The sequence below is a fragment of the Ylistrum balloti genome, unplaced genomic scaffold, assembly GCF_031769215.1.
Source record: "Ylistrum balloti isolate Yb309-2 unplaced genomic scaffold, AGI_CSIRO_Ybal_v1 Utg372324, whole genome shotgun sequence".
Classification (NCBI taxonomy): domain Eukaryota; kingdom Metazoa; phylum Mollusca; class Bivalvia; order Pectinida; family Pectinidae; genus Ylistrum; species Ylistrum balloti.
Genome location: NW_026783070.1, coordinates 36,962 through 50,162, shown reverse-complemented (window position 1 = coordinate 50,162; position 13,201 = coordinate 36,962). Strand labels below are relative to the sequence as shown.

The 13,201-nt window shown below is 35.1% G+C and overlaps 3 protein-coding genes across 3 annotated transcripts; 2 read left to right on the top strand and 1 right to left on the bottom strand.

Moving 5' to 3' along the window:
- Positions 1–128: 128 nt before the first annotated feature.
- Positions 129–2,794, top strand: LOC132564499 (dynein axonemal light chain 4-like). Its single transcript, XM_060229152.1, has 3 exons — positions 129–259; positions 1,232–1,315; positions 1,733–2,794. The coding sequence occupies exons 1-3, from the start codon at positions 191–193 to the stop codon at positions 1,895–1,897; spliced, it is 318 nt and encodes a 105-aa protein (XP_060085135.1). The 5' UTR covers positions 129–190; the 3' UTR covers positions 1,898–2,794.
- A 1,173-nt stretch (positions 2,795–3,967) lies between these two features.
- On the bottom strand, positions 3,968–8,387 carry LOC132564500 (26S proteasome non-ATPase regulatory subunit 10-like). The gene is made up of 6 exons (XM_060229153.1): positions 8,283–8,387; positions 7,468–7,566; positions 6,600–6,746; positions 6,070–6,236; positions 4,969–5,050; positions 3,968–4,264 (listed from the first exon to the last, which is right to left on the bottom strand). The coding sequence occupies exons 1-6, from the start codon at positions 8,385–8,387 to the stop codon at positions 4,193–4,195; spliced, it is 672 nt and encodes a 223-aa protein (XP_060085136.1). The 3' UTR covers positions 3,968–4,192.
- Positions 8,388–8,563: 176 nt separating this feature from the next.
- Positions 8,564–12,583, top strand: LOC132564490 (uncharacterized). The gene is given in 2 exon segments (XM_060229144.1): positions 8,564–11,720; positions 11,723–12,583. Coding segments are annotated over 2 exon segments (3,312 nt in total). The 5' UTR covers positions 8,564–8,875; the 3' UTR covers positions 12,190–12,583.
- Positions 12,584–13,201: the final 618 nt, after the last annotated feature.

The window sequence follows — 13,201 nt, the reverse complement described above, 5'->3', positions numbered from 1 at the left end:
TTCCATAAATTAACAGCTGAGGATAAGCAAACTGTAAACAAACACATGTGCTTGCAACAGGAAACGGAAATAAATTCTTTTACAATATGCGCATGCGCAGTAGTGCTTGGTAACCACCATTGCATAGCTTCATTGCCAGCATTTGAGATCTTTTTGACAGGTTAACCGAAAGAAAGCTGAAACATTCAGTATGGCAGAGGCTGTCGAAGAAAAGAAGGAGCCTGATTCTAAACGTGTCCATACCTATCCACTTATCAGGGTAAATATATGAAGCAATCACGAGTTGAACGTATTTTACGTTCTTTGTTGTCAACTGTATACATGCGTTAATATATGTTTCCATGCCTTAGGCATAGACACTAAACCCAGTTTCCCCCTGCTGAGTGTAAGTTATATCCTTTTCAGCTGTGTATCGACTTTTACTTTGACATTTCAGCGCAAGAATTCCATAAATACTTACATAGCAATATTCACCTACGATTAGTAGACCTTCGCGACCAGTAGATCTGATGTTCATTATTGTTTTGCCACAGGTTTATTAAATGAGTAAACGCTCAGACATATATTCAGACTGTGCAACGTGATGATCATATCACATAGTGTCATTTCCCAAATTAAGCTGTTCATTTGCTCCTATTGATGCATTTGGATAAAGGAATTTGAGTATGAATATGATTGTGTCTGTCTCCTGGATGTTAAAAGTACAGGGATACAAGTGAAAGAAAGAGAATATAACTGTTGATCTGACTATACATACCTTTCAAGAGAAATCCTTTTTTAGGTTGTGTTACATCAAAATCATGTATTCTATTTGTGTATATGGCACACGCTTACTTTCATAATTATGATAACTTTGCTATAGATTATAATATCCAGTATGATATATGATAAATACTTGATTCTTAAAAAGAATAATTTTAGAGATGCTGTTTGAAAATTTTAATGATATTTCTAAGGATGACATTTATCAAATTATAAAATTGTATGTTGCTGATGCAAAACCTGACATCATCTATTACTTCTTGGGAAGGCTACTTTATTCAAATTGTTCTGAATGTCATGTGACAAGCATCTCAAATGTTGTTCAGTGAGGTAGCCACCAACCACGAAAAGGAGACCCTGCCTCAAAATACCCCTGGCCCAAGAATGTTTCTAAATTAGAAATCACAGAAATGGTTGATAAGTGTGGTAGTATAATATGATTATTGTGATTATTGTTTTCTGATTTCAGCATTCAGACATGAATGATGAGATGAAGACAGAAGCCATGGAATTATGTGTGACAGCTTGTGAAAAGTTTTCCAGTAATAATGAGGTTAGTGTCATATTAACAAAAGCATGAAACAATGTGTATTTCATTGATAGAATAACTGATGTATTAAACTTCAGACTGATTGTTTTTCTTTGGATCGATGATTGTTTTTCTCAGTTATCCAATTTTAACAAAACAATTTCAGAAAATACATGCAACTGATAGGAATTTATATTATCTCCTTCTCTTCCAAGACCATATACATAGAGTTTCTCATTATAGATACATTTCAGAATTTTAATTTGCCACCATGGTTTTGGTTTGATGATAAATTTGGGCCCAGTTTTTAACTATTGCCCATGAACAGGTAGTTCATAGTATGTTAAAAATTATAGAATTGTTTTCTTTATTATTTCATCATACAAGCATGCCAACCAAAAGTCACATACATATATATATATATTTCCCCTTTTTTTCCAGACTGCTGCAAGAATGATTAAAGAGACGATGGATAAAAAATTTGGAGCATCATGGCATGCAATAGTAGGAGAAGGTTATGGATTTGAAATCACACATGAAGTAAAGAACTTATTATATATGTTCTTTGGAGGAAATATGGCAATCATGATCTGGAAATGTTCATAAACATTGACTTCATTATCAAAACACATCATTGTCATTACAGTCTTCTGTGAGCAACCAGAAACACCAACAATGTGATGAGAAATTGTGTTGGGATGTAATTACCAGACATATGCAAAGTACTTTGTTGGATAAAGTAACAAGGTAGAAGTGCAAAACTATCTTAATGACAAGAAAATGTCACTTATTTCCAAATGAAAAGAAAACAAAGAAGAATTTGGTATGAAATTGTAAAGAACCAGTCAGACAAATTATCAGAAACACAGAAAGACAGTTATTAGAAATATTAGTTTTAATGCTGCTATTGAGAAATTGTTAACTCAGTACCTTAAAGAAACAATCAAGCTCAATATGAATTGTTAAATGAAAGCAGAAAACCCTGATTTTGAACAAGCATTTTTTCTGTGTCCTTAATTTGCATTTTCAAGTTTTGTACATGTTTGCAACTTTTTAAGCTTATCTCCATAGTGCAAGACAAGATTTTTAACTAAAATGAACGGAAGTGCATATGAATATTAGACATGTACTTATCAATTTTCTTATGTTAACGACACACATTGTATTGCAACACATTCCTGAATCTTCTAAATCTCAAACATTATAATGCATTCCTGAGTCAATTAAATCGTAGATGTGCATGCTGTTTGCCCTGGTCTACAATTATCAAAGAATAATGTATTCCTACAGTGACAGCAGAGCTGTACATAACTAAGTCAGTACTATGCTTAGTTAGAACAACATGTAATTCTGAGGTTTTGTTAGAAATACCTGTTGTTTGTACATATATCAATTCCCTGCTTAAAAGATAAAAAGGTGTTTATTTTATTATTTATCAATTAGCATCTGTTGTAAATATTAAATATGCATATTGAATAAAAATTCTACAGTACTATCTGTAAATGTATATATTTTCATTTGTCTATTTTATTTATGATTTTTTTCTGTCGACATATTGAAGTGCACCAGTTATCACTGTTTCTTGGAAAGCAGTATTGGATTGGTCATCCTCAAATTTCCTATGGAGGTTGCCCATTGTCCCATGTTGTGCCCTTTTGGTTTTTGGTTGTTGGATTTTGGCTCTGAAAGCTTCTTGAAACATGATATAATGAAGAGCTATGCTGTTCTTAGAAACAGTGATGGGTAGTAAAATGGAGTTCATTCAGTGTGCTGAGTTGAAATGCAGCTCAAGGAAATATAACTTCATGTCACATTGGTAAGTCATATAAGAAGGATTATAGATCACAAGGTAAAAACCATTAACAGACACTGTTTCAAACAGGCATAAAGGGTTCTAAATATATGATAAGCATAATTAGACACTTTGCTTCAATTAAGCATAAAGGGTTCCAAATATGTGATAATCATCAACAGACACTATCACAAATAGGCACCAAGGGTTCCAAATATCTGATAACCATGAACATGTTCCTTCAAATACATGTAATTCATGCAAAACAAACTTGGAAGCCCTTGATCAGATTATGACATTGGCTTAAATATCCTGACCATTTGTCTCTAACTGAAAAGAAAATTTTTAACACATTTGACCAAAATGACCTTAAAAGTGTGTCAAGGTCATTCATTTGAACAAACTGCATAGCCCTTTATCTCATTAGATGTCATACTTAACTAATATCAAGACCAATGGGTTCTTGGTTAGTTAGCAGTTTGAACACATTTGACCCCTTTAACCTCGAAAAAGCGGCCAAGATCATTCATTTGAACAAACTTGGTAGCCAATCATTCCAGGATGCTACTGACTCAACATCAATACCCTTTTCTCTTTGTTATTGAAAAATTAGTTAAAGGGAAAAGTTGATGACAAACGACAAATGCCACACTACAAAGATGCCTGTTCAGTAGAGCTAAAACATAGGTGATTGTAGCAACTTGAAAATCAGATAGTTCAAAATAGGGCTTGCACAAATACACCCACAATGGAAGATATCCATTCTTTCAAGGGGAGCCCTTTAGTACTGTTAGTGACCACCTTGAATATCTGAATAAGCCATTCCTTCAGAAAAAGTAATCACAAATTTTATAAATCTCAATCTTTTATTTCATAAAAGCAGATGATCAATAAGTAAATACAATTATGTATCACAGTAACAATTACACATAGCAGTAAGTGTCAGCATTAGCACCTGGCTGTACTAGTTATAAATACATTGTTCTAGACAGAACACCATGTTATTCAGCTATGTGGTCAAAAATAGTTTTAGTTTTGTCCTTTAAATGTCCACTACCCAGAGCTGATTCAAGTTTGAACACAAATGATGATTTGAAAAAATGTAACTGTCAGGACTGACTGGCATTTTGAAGTGATCGCTGAAGTCCTGGTTTTCCCAAGTCAAGAGGTGATTTCTCTTCCTGAAAAATAAAGAAGTACTTCATGAGATGTTTTCCATTCCTTAAACAGTTTCTGAATACTTGGTATTGTCTACCAGTTAACTCATATTGTTATTGTGTTCATAGAAATTACCATATAAAATATATAAACTTCGTAATTTATAATTAAAAAGATACAGTAACCAAACAAATTCACTTGTAAGTGATACAATATATTCCAAAGAATTGTTATTTCTGTTCCTACCAAGTTCTAAAACAATTCAAAGTTGCACACAAAAAATATTACAGAATGAGCTTTTATTTTACTGTTTATTGAAGGTGCACACATAGTAGACAGTCAGTTTAAAACTTATTGAGGACGTTGTTACCAATTCTAAAATTCTAACATTTCATTTTTTTAATTTCATTACTTAAGTTTAGATATCAGTATTCCCACAGGCAATTAGTTCTGTCTGACAGAAATATCAAAAGAGAATATCAATTTGTTTCTAAATTATAAAAAACATTTTACGCTTCTTTTCTAATACATGTATTCCTTTTAGACCTAAAGCGAGTTCCTTTGTTTTCCATGATTCGTAAGGAAATCTGCTGGTAATATGTAATACTTTTTTCACTTATCCAACTGTATCAAATATGAAATTGATGAATGAGTTATACACGTCAGCAGTTTCTTTACACATATTAGTGTAGTTTAGTATATGAATTTAGGTAAAATCTACTTGTACCTTATTGAGGAGTTCTATCTGTGCACCATGTCCCACTAGCAGCAAAGCAACCTCTGTCCTCTCCTCCTCACATGCCAAGTGTCTTAAAATGTCCAAAAACAATTTTATGATAGTATGGGGTCACAATTAACAGATTTATAAAAAAGAAGTTAACTAAGAAGTTGATAAAGTTACAGAAACATGAGATGTAACCATAGAACTGTGTGCACAATCTGATAACTTTCATTGGCTCTATATTAGTTTGACTTTTTCTCTGTTGCTTTAACAGCGATATCAATAAGGAATGAATTGTGTGAAATTACAAAATGGCCACACAGTTAACTGTCCTCTAAACCTTACACACTCAACATTTGGTATGAACAACAAAAACCCTTAAAGAATATGTTTGTATATTATCAGATATATAAATGATCAATCCAAAATAGCTGCCTGAGGCCATCTTGGACATCTGATCAAGTGCAAAATTCTGCATGACTAATACTGGCATGTTCAAGAAAGAGTTTTTCTCAGGAATATTAATGAAATCTGACAAATGATCCCCAAGGATCCTGGCGCGAACAGTAAAATCTGACAAATGATCCCCAAGGATCATAGTTCTAACGGTAAAATCTGACAAATGATCCCCAAGGATCATAGTTCTAACAGTAAAATCTGACAAATGATCCCCAAGGATCATAGTTCTAACGGTAAAATCTGACAAATGATCCCCAAGGATCATAGTTCTAACGGTAAAATCTGACAAATGATCCCCAAGGATCATAGTTCTAACGGTAAAATCTGACAAATGATCCCCAAGGATCATAGTTCTAACAGTAAAATCTGACAAATGATCCCCAAGGATCATAGTGCTACCATCACAATTTCATTAAAAACTTGAACTTTACTAAAGTTGAAAACTTCATTAAGTATGGGGTCCTTTGTCAGTTTAAGGAGTGAAAATGCTTTTTGAGAGTCATGGAAAATCCTGCTTAAGATGGCAGATATGACAAGAAATGTGTAAAGTATACTAAGGATGAACAAATGATGTATGATAAGCTGACAATAAGTTTATCACATTAAGATAGTAAGTTCAGTAGGACAGAAAACACAACAAGCTCTTACAATGGAGTATTTCTTTCGGAGTCCCTGGAATTCACATCTACTGTGTACTGGAGTAAGAGTTTAGTCAGCTTCACATGACCTTTAGAAGCAGCCCTATGTAAGGGCGTATGTAGGTATTGGTCAGCAATGTTGGGGTCAGCCCCATACTGCAACAACATCTCGGCTATCTTAAAAGCAAACATCACAGAATGTAATAACATTGTATGTCAATAAGATGCAAATGATCAATTTGTCAGAAAATCATATTTAAATTTTATTTTTTCCAGCAACTTTTCAAAGAAAAGTTTCAGCATGAAAATGATATAGCTTTGGCATTTACCACTGTCTATGGTCAGTCTTTTGATCTTTTTTTCCCAAAAAGGCTTGACTAACTATAATCAACAAGTAATATAATGACAAGTCCAATCAAAGCTTCTACACCGTCAGACCGAATGACTAAATGTAGACAAAATGACAGAGAGAAAAAATGTTTTTATTTTTCAGAATATATTCATACAAGTACAAATTTGATTTTCTAATGAGGCTGATACCTGGTATCTGTTCTTTGAGGCTGCATAGTGGAGTGAGCACTGGCCTGTTTGGTTAACAGCATTAACCTGAGCCCCAGCTCCAAGCAGAAGGGAGACAATCTGGTCCCTTCCTGCGGAGGACGCTATCATCAATGCAGTCCAGTTTGACTGACAAAATAGAGAACACATACCAGATTGAAGATTTTTTATGAATTAGTAAACTTTAGTGTGACATCATAATATACAAGAAACATGTCTGTATTTCTTAATTATCTAAGCAATACATATGTAACAGCAAAAGACATTCATCAAAAGAAATAAAATTTTCTGGGATTAACCCTGGCCTATAAAACATGAAACATGCATGATTGAAAGGTAGGAATCTCAACTAAAGAATGATCAAGAAACAATTTTTGAACATGTATGGCCAAACACTATGGCTAAACATGGAACCAATTGGTTAGTTTCTTGATGTCCAGAACTTGATATTGGAAAGGAACTTCAATCACTTCTATATTGTGACTCACAGCCAGGGCAGGCTGGCAAAAATAAGTGGCAACCAATGATGATATCTAAGAATTGAGAAATTTTTTTATAATATCATTAAAGGATAAAAATCATGTATCTGGTAGGTTTATAAAAGTTAAAGAGTTGATAATACAGGGAAAGCAACTTACAATTACTAAACTGAATTTCAATTGAATGATAATCAGTGAAGACTTGAAACCTCTCCGTCCACATCAACAAATAGAAAACAAACAGTTTATAGGACTGTCAATAACATCAGTATAAAAACATCAAACATAGTCTTATTGTATTTTATGTATTGTCTTTAAAATGTTCATCAAATGAAATTTTGAACACCCTAATTGTTTGAGCGTTACTGTACCTCATCCCTAGCATCTACTGGAACATTGTATTTAAAGAGATACTCCACAATCCCCAAGTGGCCTGCTGAAGCTGCCCAGTGCAGTGGCATCCTGTTTGTCTGTAAAATGATAGAGAGAATGAAATCAAAATAAAGTGATAATTGTCATTCATTCAGGCCCGTTTATCAATTACTACATTTCTTTTCGATACCGAGTCATTCTCTTCCGACCCAAAAGAATATGGTACATACACTAGTATCCTTAATATGGTCAAAAAACTTTTATCATTAGAAAGAAAGGCTTTGAAAAATACTTCTATTTCGCCAATCAGGGCACTGACCATCTTGCCTTATTAGAGCAAATCCCTATAGTCAGCAAAACTTTTCATACAACTTTCTTCCAGGCTATTACATCATGATAAAAGACGACATCCCGCTTTGTTGCATTTTTCAAAAAGAACTTCGTGTTTCTTCTTCAAAATGACCCTGAGTAGCTAACTGATTAGTAGTAACTATCTCTCTCTGATGCAGGACTGTTACCCATATGAGGGGTGAATCGTGATGAAATCCGGGACAAATACATCCAAGTGCTTCCCAAGAAGGAGCAACAACAAACTTTCATATTCAAAATTCAGGATACCCACCTGATAGCCATTTTGGTTTTTCTGATGTCTCAAAACCAAAAGGACATATTTCTGACAATAGAGAACCTTCATGAAATTGAAAATAACGTACTAACGTAGACGGCAGATATATAATTAAAACTGCACGGTAATTTTCTGTCATTCATCAGTAAATGTTGAACTTCTTTAAATCGCTAGCACCACCTTTATTACCTCGTCGACTTTTGTTGCCAATTCATTGTTGTCTCTTAACTTTTGTTTCAAAATTTCTAGTTGTCCATCATACGCCAATTTGCAAACATCATCATTGCCCGCCATATTGTAAACTTCCGGTTAGAGTACCGTACTTCCGTTTGTATTTATTGTTACGTGCGTTTTTATTGGTTATTGTAAACACTGGCCAACCAATGAATAGAAACCTTTCATTAAAATGAAACTAACTTACCTGGACAGGTATGTAATAACATGAAAGTGTTTACACAATTGATTAGGCGTATCGTTTTCTCTAGCAGATACGTCATGACTAGCAATGAACAGGTGCAACCTCTGCCAAAAACCTTTGCGTATTTGTCATGGCAGAAAAGCTACATTGTTGAGAAGCAAGAAAGCTCGCCAGTGGTCACAGTGCAATGACAGCCGACCAGTTGACAACTATGATTAATGGTAAAGACATAAATATGGACACATTATATAGGCATCTACATACATTTGAAGGACGCTTTTCCATGTTTGCAAACGTGAAAACGACGCATTTAATTGCAGGTGAAGGTTGCAAATCGGCATCATAAATTGACAAACCAGAAACCATGTCTCTTCGTGTAAGACTTTTGTTCAGCTTTCCACATTATCAGATCCTTGCATTGACAATAATTCTGTCACTGGTAGGTTTAAGTGAAATAGTGCTTTCTGTCCTTGGCTATGTACAGAAGATATGGGGCCACGAGATGGGAGGAGGTGTATGGGGTGGAGCCGCTGCTGCTGTTGCTGGTGTTTCTGGTATTTTGGCAGCAAATAAGAAAGGTGTAAACATTGTAAGGGTATTTCTTATTGCTTCTGTACTATCTTGTCTCCTGTCGATTCCTGTAGTGGTGTTATCAGCCGGTGGACTCGATTTAAATAGTGGATTTTACCGTGATATACAAGAGTATGTGGAAATTAACTACAGTTCCACAAAGCTTGTCCATGGATTTTTACTGGCATTGGCTGTGATTCAATTTGCCATATGTCTGGCAACAACTCTTGTCTGTTTGAAACATCTATACTGGAATGAATGGGTAATTAAAAAGCAACATGCACGACATCTTAGACAGATAAAAGAGGAAAATAAAACAAGTAGACATAGAGCAAATCGTGCAAGCACTAGTAGCAGTTGTGCACTGTTAACAACAACAAATTCTGGAGAAAATCCCAATGACAGACATCACAGACGCAAACCTCGAAGGAAACGGAGGAGAAGAAGCCGAGAAAATAGCAGTCAAGAAAATGACCCTGCAGTAAATCAGGAGTCACACATTAATATTCATGGTGAGCAAAGACATGGACAGAGTCACAAAAGGGAGAGTAGACTTGAAGCTCCAAACTCTGCAAATGTTCCACCCATATCTGATGCATCAAGAATCCCAGAAGTTGGGTCAAATTTAATGAGTGTCAGTAGTGCTGAGATACCATCACATACTGTTGGAAGTAATGGGTATGACTCTCTAAGACCAGACGAGGAGTTTGAAAGTTTACAACCTCCATTACCTATAGAGGAAGATGAAGAACTGCCTCCTTATGAGGCAACATTAATGCCTGTTGATGAAGAATCCGTGTTTCCAATGTCAATAAGTGAAAATGCATCATGTAGTTCATCGATTTCATCAGGAGATGAAGAAGTACAAGCATGGGACAGCGTATCTCAAATACAGAATCGTACAACTAGCCCTACCAGTCTTAACTGTGCACAGGAAACGGATGTTAAATTTAAATACTGTCCTACAGTTTCTGTGCTATCTGACTCTTCTTCACTGCCGATTGGTTCAAAAGTGATGGAAAGCAGTGAAAACAATGCATTTGGACACAAGGGCAAGAATGACAAAACTAAAAATGCAATAAGTGATCCACAAGGTGTGTCTTACCATGAATTTTCAAGAGATGGTGATCAAATACTGGGAAGGGAAAAACAGAGGACACAAAGTTTTGTAAGGGAGCGCGCAATGGCTAAGGAGGGTGCGAAGAGTGCCAGTGGGAAAAGCTCTGTCCAGGATAACTCTGAGAGAGAAGATGATAAATTAACATTTATCTCTCCTTTGGACAATGAGGAAATACAAAAATTCTGTTTGATACCTGAGGCCTATCAACCCCCGCCCAAACCTCCTCGGCAAAGTATGAATGAATCTTGTACCATGCATGAAATACTACAGCAAAAAGGATCAGATTTCCTTCAAAATAAATATGATAGCAATGATTCTACATCATCTCTCTCAAAAGACATTCGATTCATAAAGGAAGGACCTCCTATACAATACGCTCCTTCAGCTGAGCTAATGTTGCCAGAAATGGCAGTGTCACCATTCTCGGAGGTTTCTTGGCATTTACTGAAAGATTTCCCATCAAAACAATCAAAGTCAGAAACTAATGTTAGAATGGGTGCCAGACCAAAAGTGCAGTCTGATAACGAGGTTGTGCCTCTTGGTATTCAAAATCGTGTGGTCAAGAGTGAGTTACAAAAAACAAGGGTTTTGGTTGAACCTGTACAATCACCTGATCTGGCTTTATCAAAAGAAAGCAGCCCCCACAATGTTTCTGATTCAGTTCACTATAGACAAAGGCAGCTCCGTCAACCACCAAGGTTTTCTTACCCACCAAAATCAATGAATTATCCAACTGCTTCATCAGATTTTAAACATCTTCAGGTATCACCAAATTCATCAAAAGGAAAAGAAAGCGATCGATCATTTTGTTTAACTGCAATGAATATTTCTCAGTTTTCACCCACTCAGACAAGTACTTTGAAAAAAGATGTGGATGATCGTGTTCGCAAATCAAAAGCAGCTCCTGCCATTGAATTGGGTTCTAACACTGTTGTCCCAGTTAAAGAGAAAGCAGAGTATTCAAATTATAATAGACCCAAGTACGAGATGATGAATCCAAAACCAAGTGTATCTGAAGGACCAATTTCACACAGTCATACACATACTAAAGATACTGAGTTGCATAAACAAGCAAATACGGACAAGGTCACTAGGAAAAAAAGTGACAACCCTTCTCCAGACAGTGTGTTTTATACTAGTACTCGTGAAGCTTCAGCTTATGAATACCTTCATAGAGATGACTCTGATATATTGAATGACTTGATGCCAGTGAGAACAGACCAAACTTCCAACATACCTGGTGTAAGGGAAGAAGGCACTGCTCATACAACTTTCCTACACAACACCCAGCAAGATGTATCACAATCAGCTGTCATTAACCAGTCACCTCCTACACAACCTATTCCTTTACAACCGTCAAATCCTACACAAAGCCTTTCACAACAGTCAAATCCTACACAAAGCCTTTCACAACAGTCAAATCCTACACAAAGTCCTCCACAACAGTCAAATCCTACACAAAGCCTTTCACAACAGTCAAATCCTACACAAAGTCTTTCACAACAGTCAAATCCTACACAAAGCCTTTCACAACAGTCAAATCCTACACAAAGCCTTTCACAACAGTCAAATCCTACACAAAGCCTTTCACAACAGTCAAATCCTACACAAAGTCCTCCACAACAGTCAAATCCTACACAAAGCCTTTCACAACAGTCAAATCCTACACAAAGCCTTTCACAACAGTCAAATCCTACACAAAGCCTTTCACAACAGTCAAATCCTACACAAAGCCTTTCACAACAGTCAAATCCTACACAAAGTCCTCCACAACAGTCAAATCCTACACAAAGTCCTCCACAACAGTCAAATCCTACACAAAGTCCTCCACAACAGTCAAATTCTACACAAAGTCCTCCACAACAGTCAAATCCTACACAAAGTCCTTCACAACAGTCAAATCCTACACAAAGTCCTCCACAACAGTCAAATCCTACACAAAGTCCTCCACAACAGTCAAATCCTACACGAACAAAGCCTATGTATAGTTTGTTGTTATGAACATATATGTAAAGTGCTTTCAATATTAGCTTTTAACATGTAAAATGTATCATGTTGGATGTAATAAAAATATAGTTAGGTGTGCTAGTTAATCAAAAATCAATAAATATATAGTGATGCTATAGTGGTGAACAATCTAGGGTCTTGTAACTAACTTATAAATTATAACTTTACCCATGGCCAAGCCCAAAACGGAAGAATTTCGCTTCAGGTGTGTCACCTGGCACTCCTCCAGGCAATTGCTGATTATCCTTAAGTTAAATGTAACTTCATTAGTATAAAAAAAAGTTATAGTGTTCCATTGTGTTTATTTTCCAAAACTTTTTTTTAATGAAATCAGTGTTTAAAAAACCATAGACCCACAGAATCCTTTTGTTTAAAATCTATACCTATTCTCATTGTTCATTTAACTTTTCAGAGATGTGTTCTTATTCTTGAACTCTTAAATGTCTTTGTGTTACATGATTGGTTAAGTCACAGATCATGGTAAGACAAAATACATTTGAAAAAGAATGAAAATGAATGTTGAAAAGCCCTTTCTATATTTTCAAGTTAATGTTTCAAAAAATAACTTATTAAACTGTAATATGTTTTATGTGAAATATTTATTCTTGGAGACTGACAATTCATTTGCAGTATCAATCCAGATATTAATTGACCAAGAGTATTCAGTAGGTAATACACTATGTATGTACAGCACAAAGGATATCATTTAATGTAAAATCTATCTGGAGTAATCTACAAAATGAATTTATGTAAAAGTTACATTGAGTATTAATCCATGAATTAATCAAAGAAAAATAATACCTGGAGTATTTATCAATAATTTAATTAATGTAAAATTTACCTGGAGTATTTATCTATTAATAAATTAATATAAGATTCACCTTGTGTATTTATCGAGATATCAATTAGTGTAAAATTTACCTGGGATATTTATCTGTAAACGAATTTATGTAAAACTTACCTGGGTATTCATCCAGATATGAATTTATGGTG

What these genes read in the sequence shown, in the direction of transcription:
- LOC132564499 (XM_060229152.1), top strand. Translation starts at nt 191, where the DNA reads ATGGCAGAGGCTGTCGAAGAAAAGAAGGAGCCTGATTCTAAACGTGTC. An exon ending in ATACCTATCCACTTATCAGG is followed by an intron (nt 260 to 1,231) that starts GTAAATATATGA and finishes TTCTGATTTCAG; the next exon opens with CATTCAGACATGAATGATGA. An exon ending in AGTTTTCCAGTAATAATGAG is followed by an intron (nt 1,316 to 1,732) that starts GTTAGTGTCATA and finishes CTTTTTTTCCAG; the next exon opens with ACTGCTGCAAGAATGATTAA.
- LOC132564500 (XM_060229153.1), bottom strand. Translation starts at nt 8,387, where the DNA reads ATGGCGGGCAATGATGATGTTTGCAAATTGGCGTATGATGGACAACTA. An exon ending in CCTCAAAGAACAGATACCAG is followed by an intron (nt 6,237 to 6,599) that starts GTATCAGCCTCA and finishes TTTGCTTTTAAG; the next exon opens with ATAGCCGAGATGTTGTTGCA. An exon ending in TCCGAAAGAAATACTCCATT is followed by an intron (nt 5,051 to 6,069) that starts GTAAGAGCTTGT and finishes GGACATTTTAAG; the next exon opens with ACACTTGGCATGTGAGGAGG.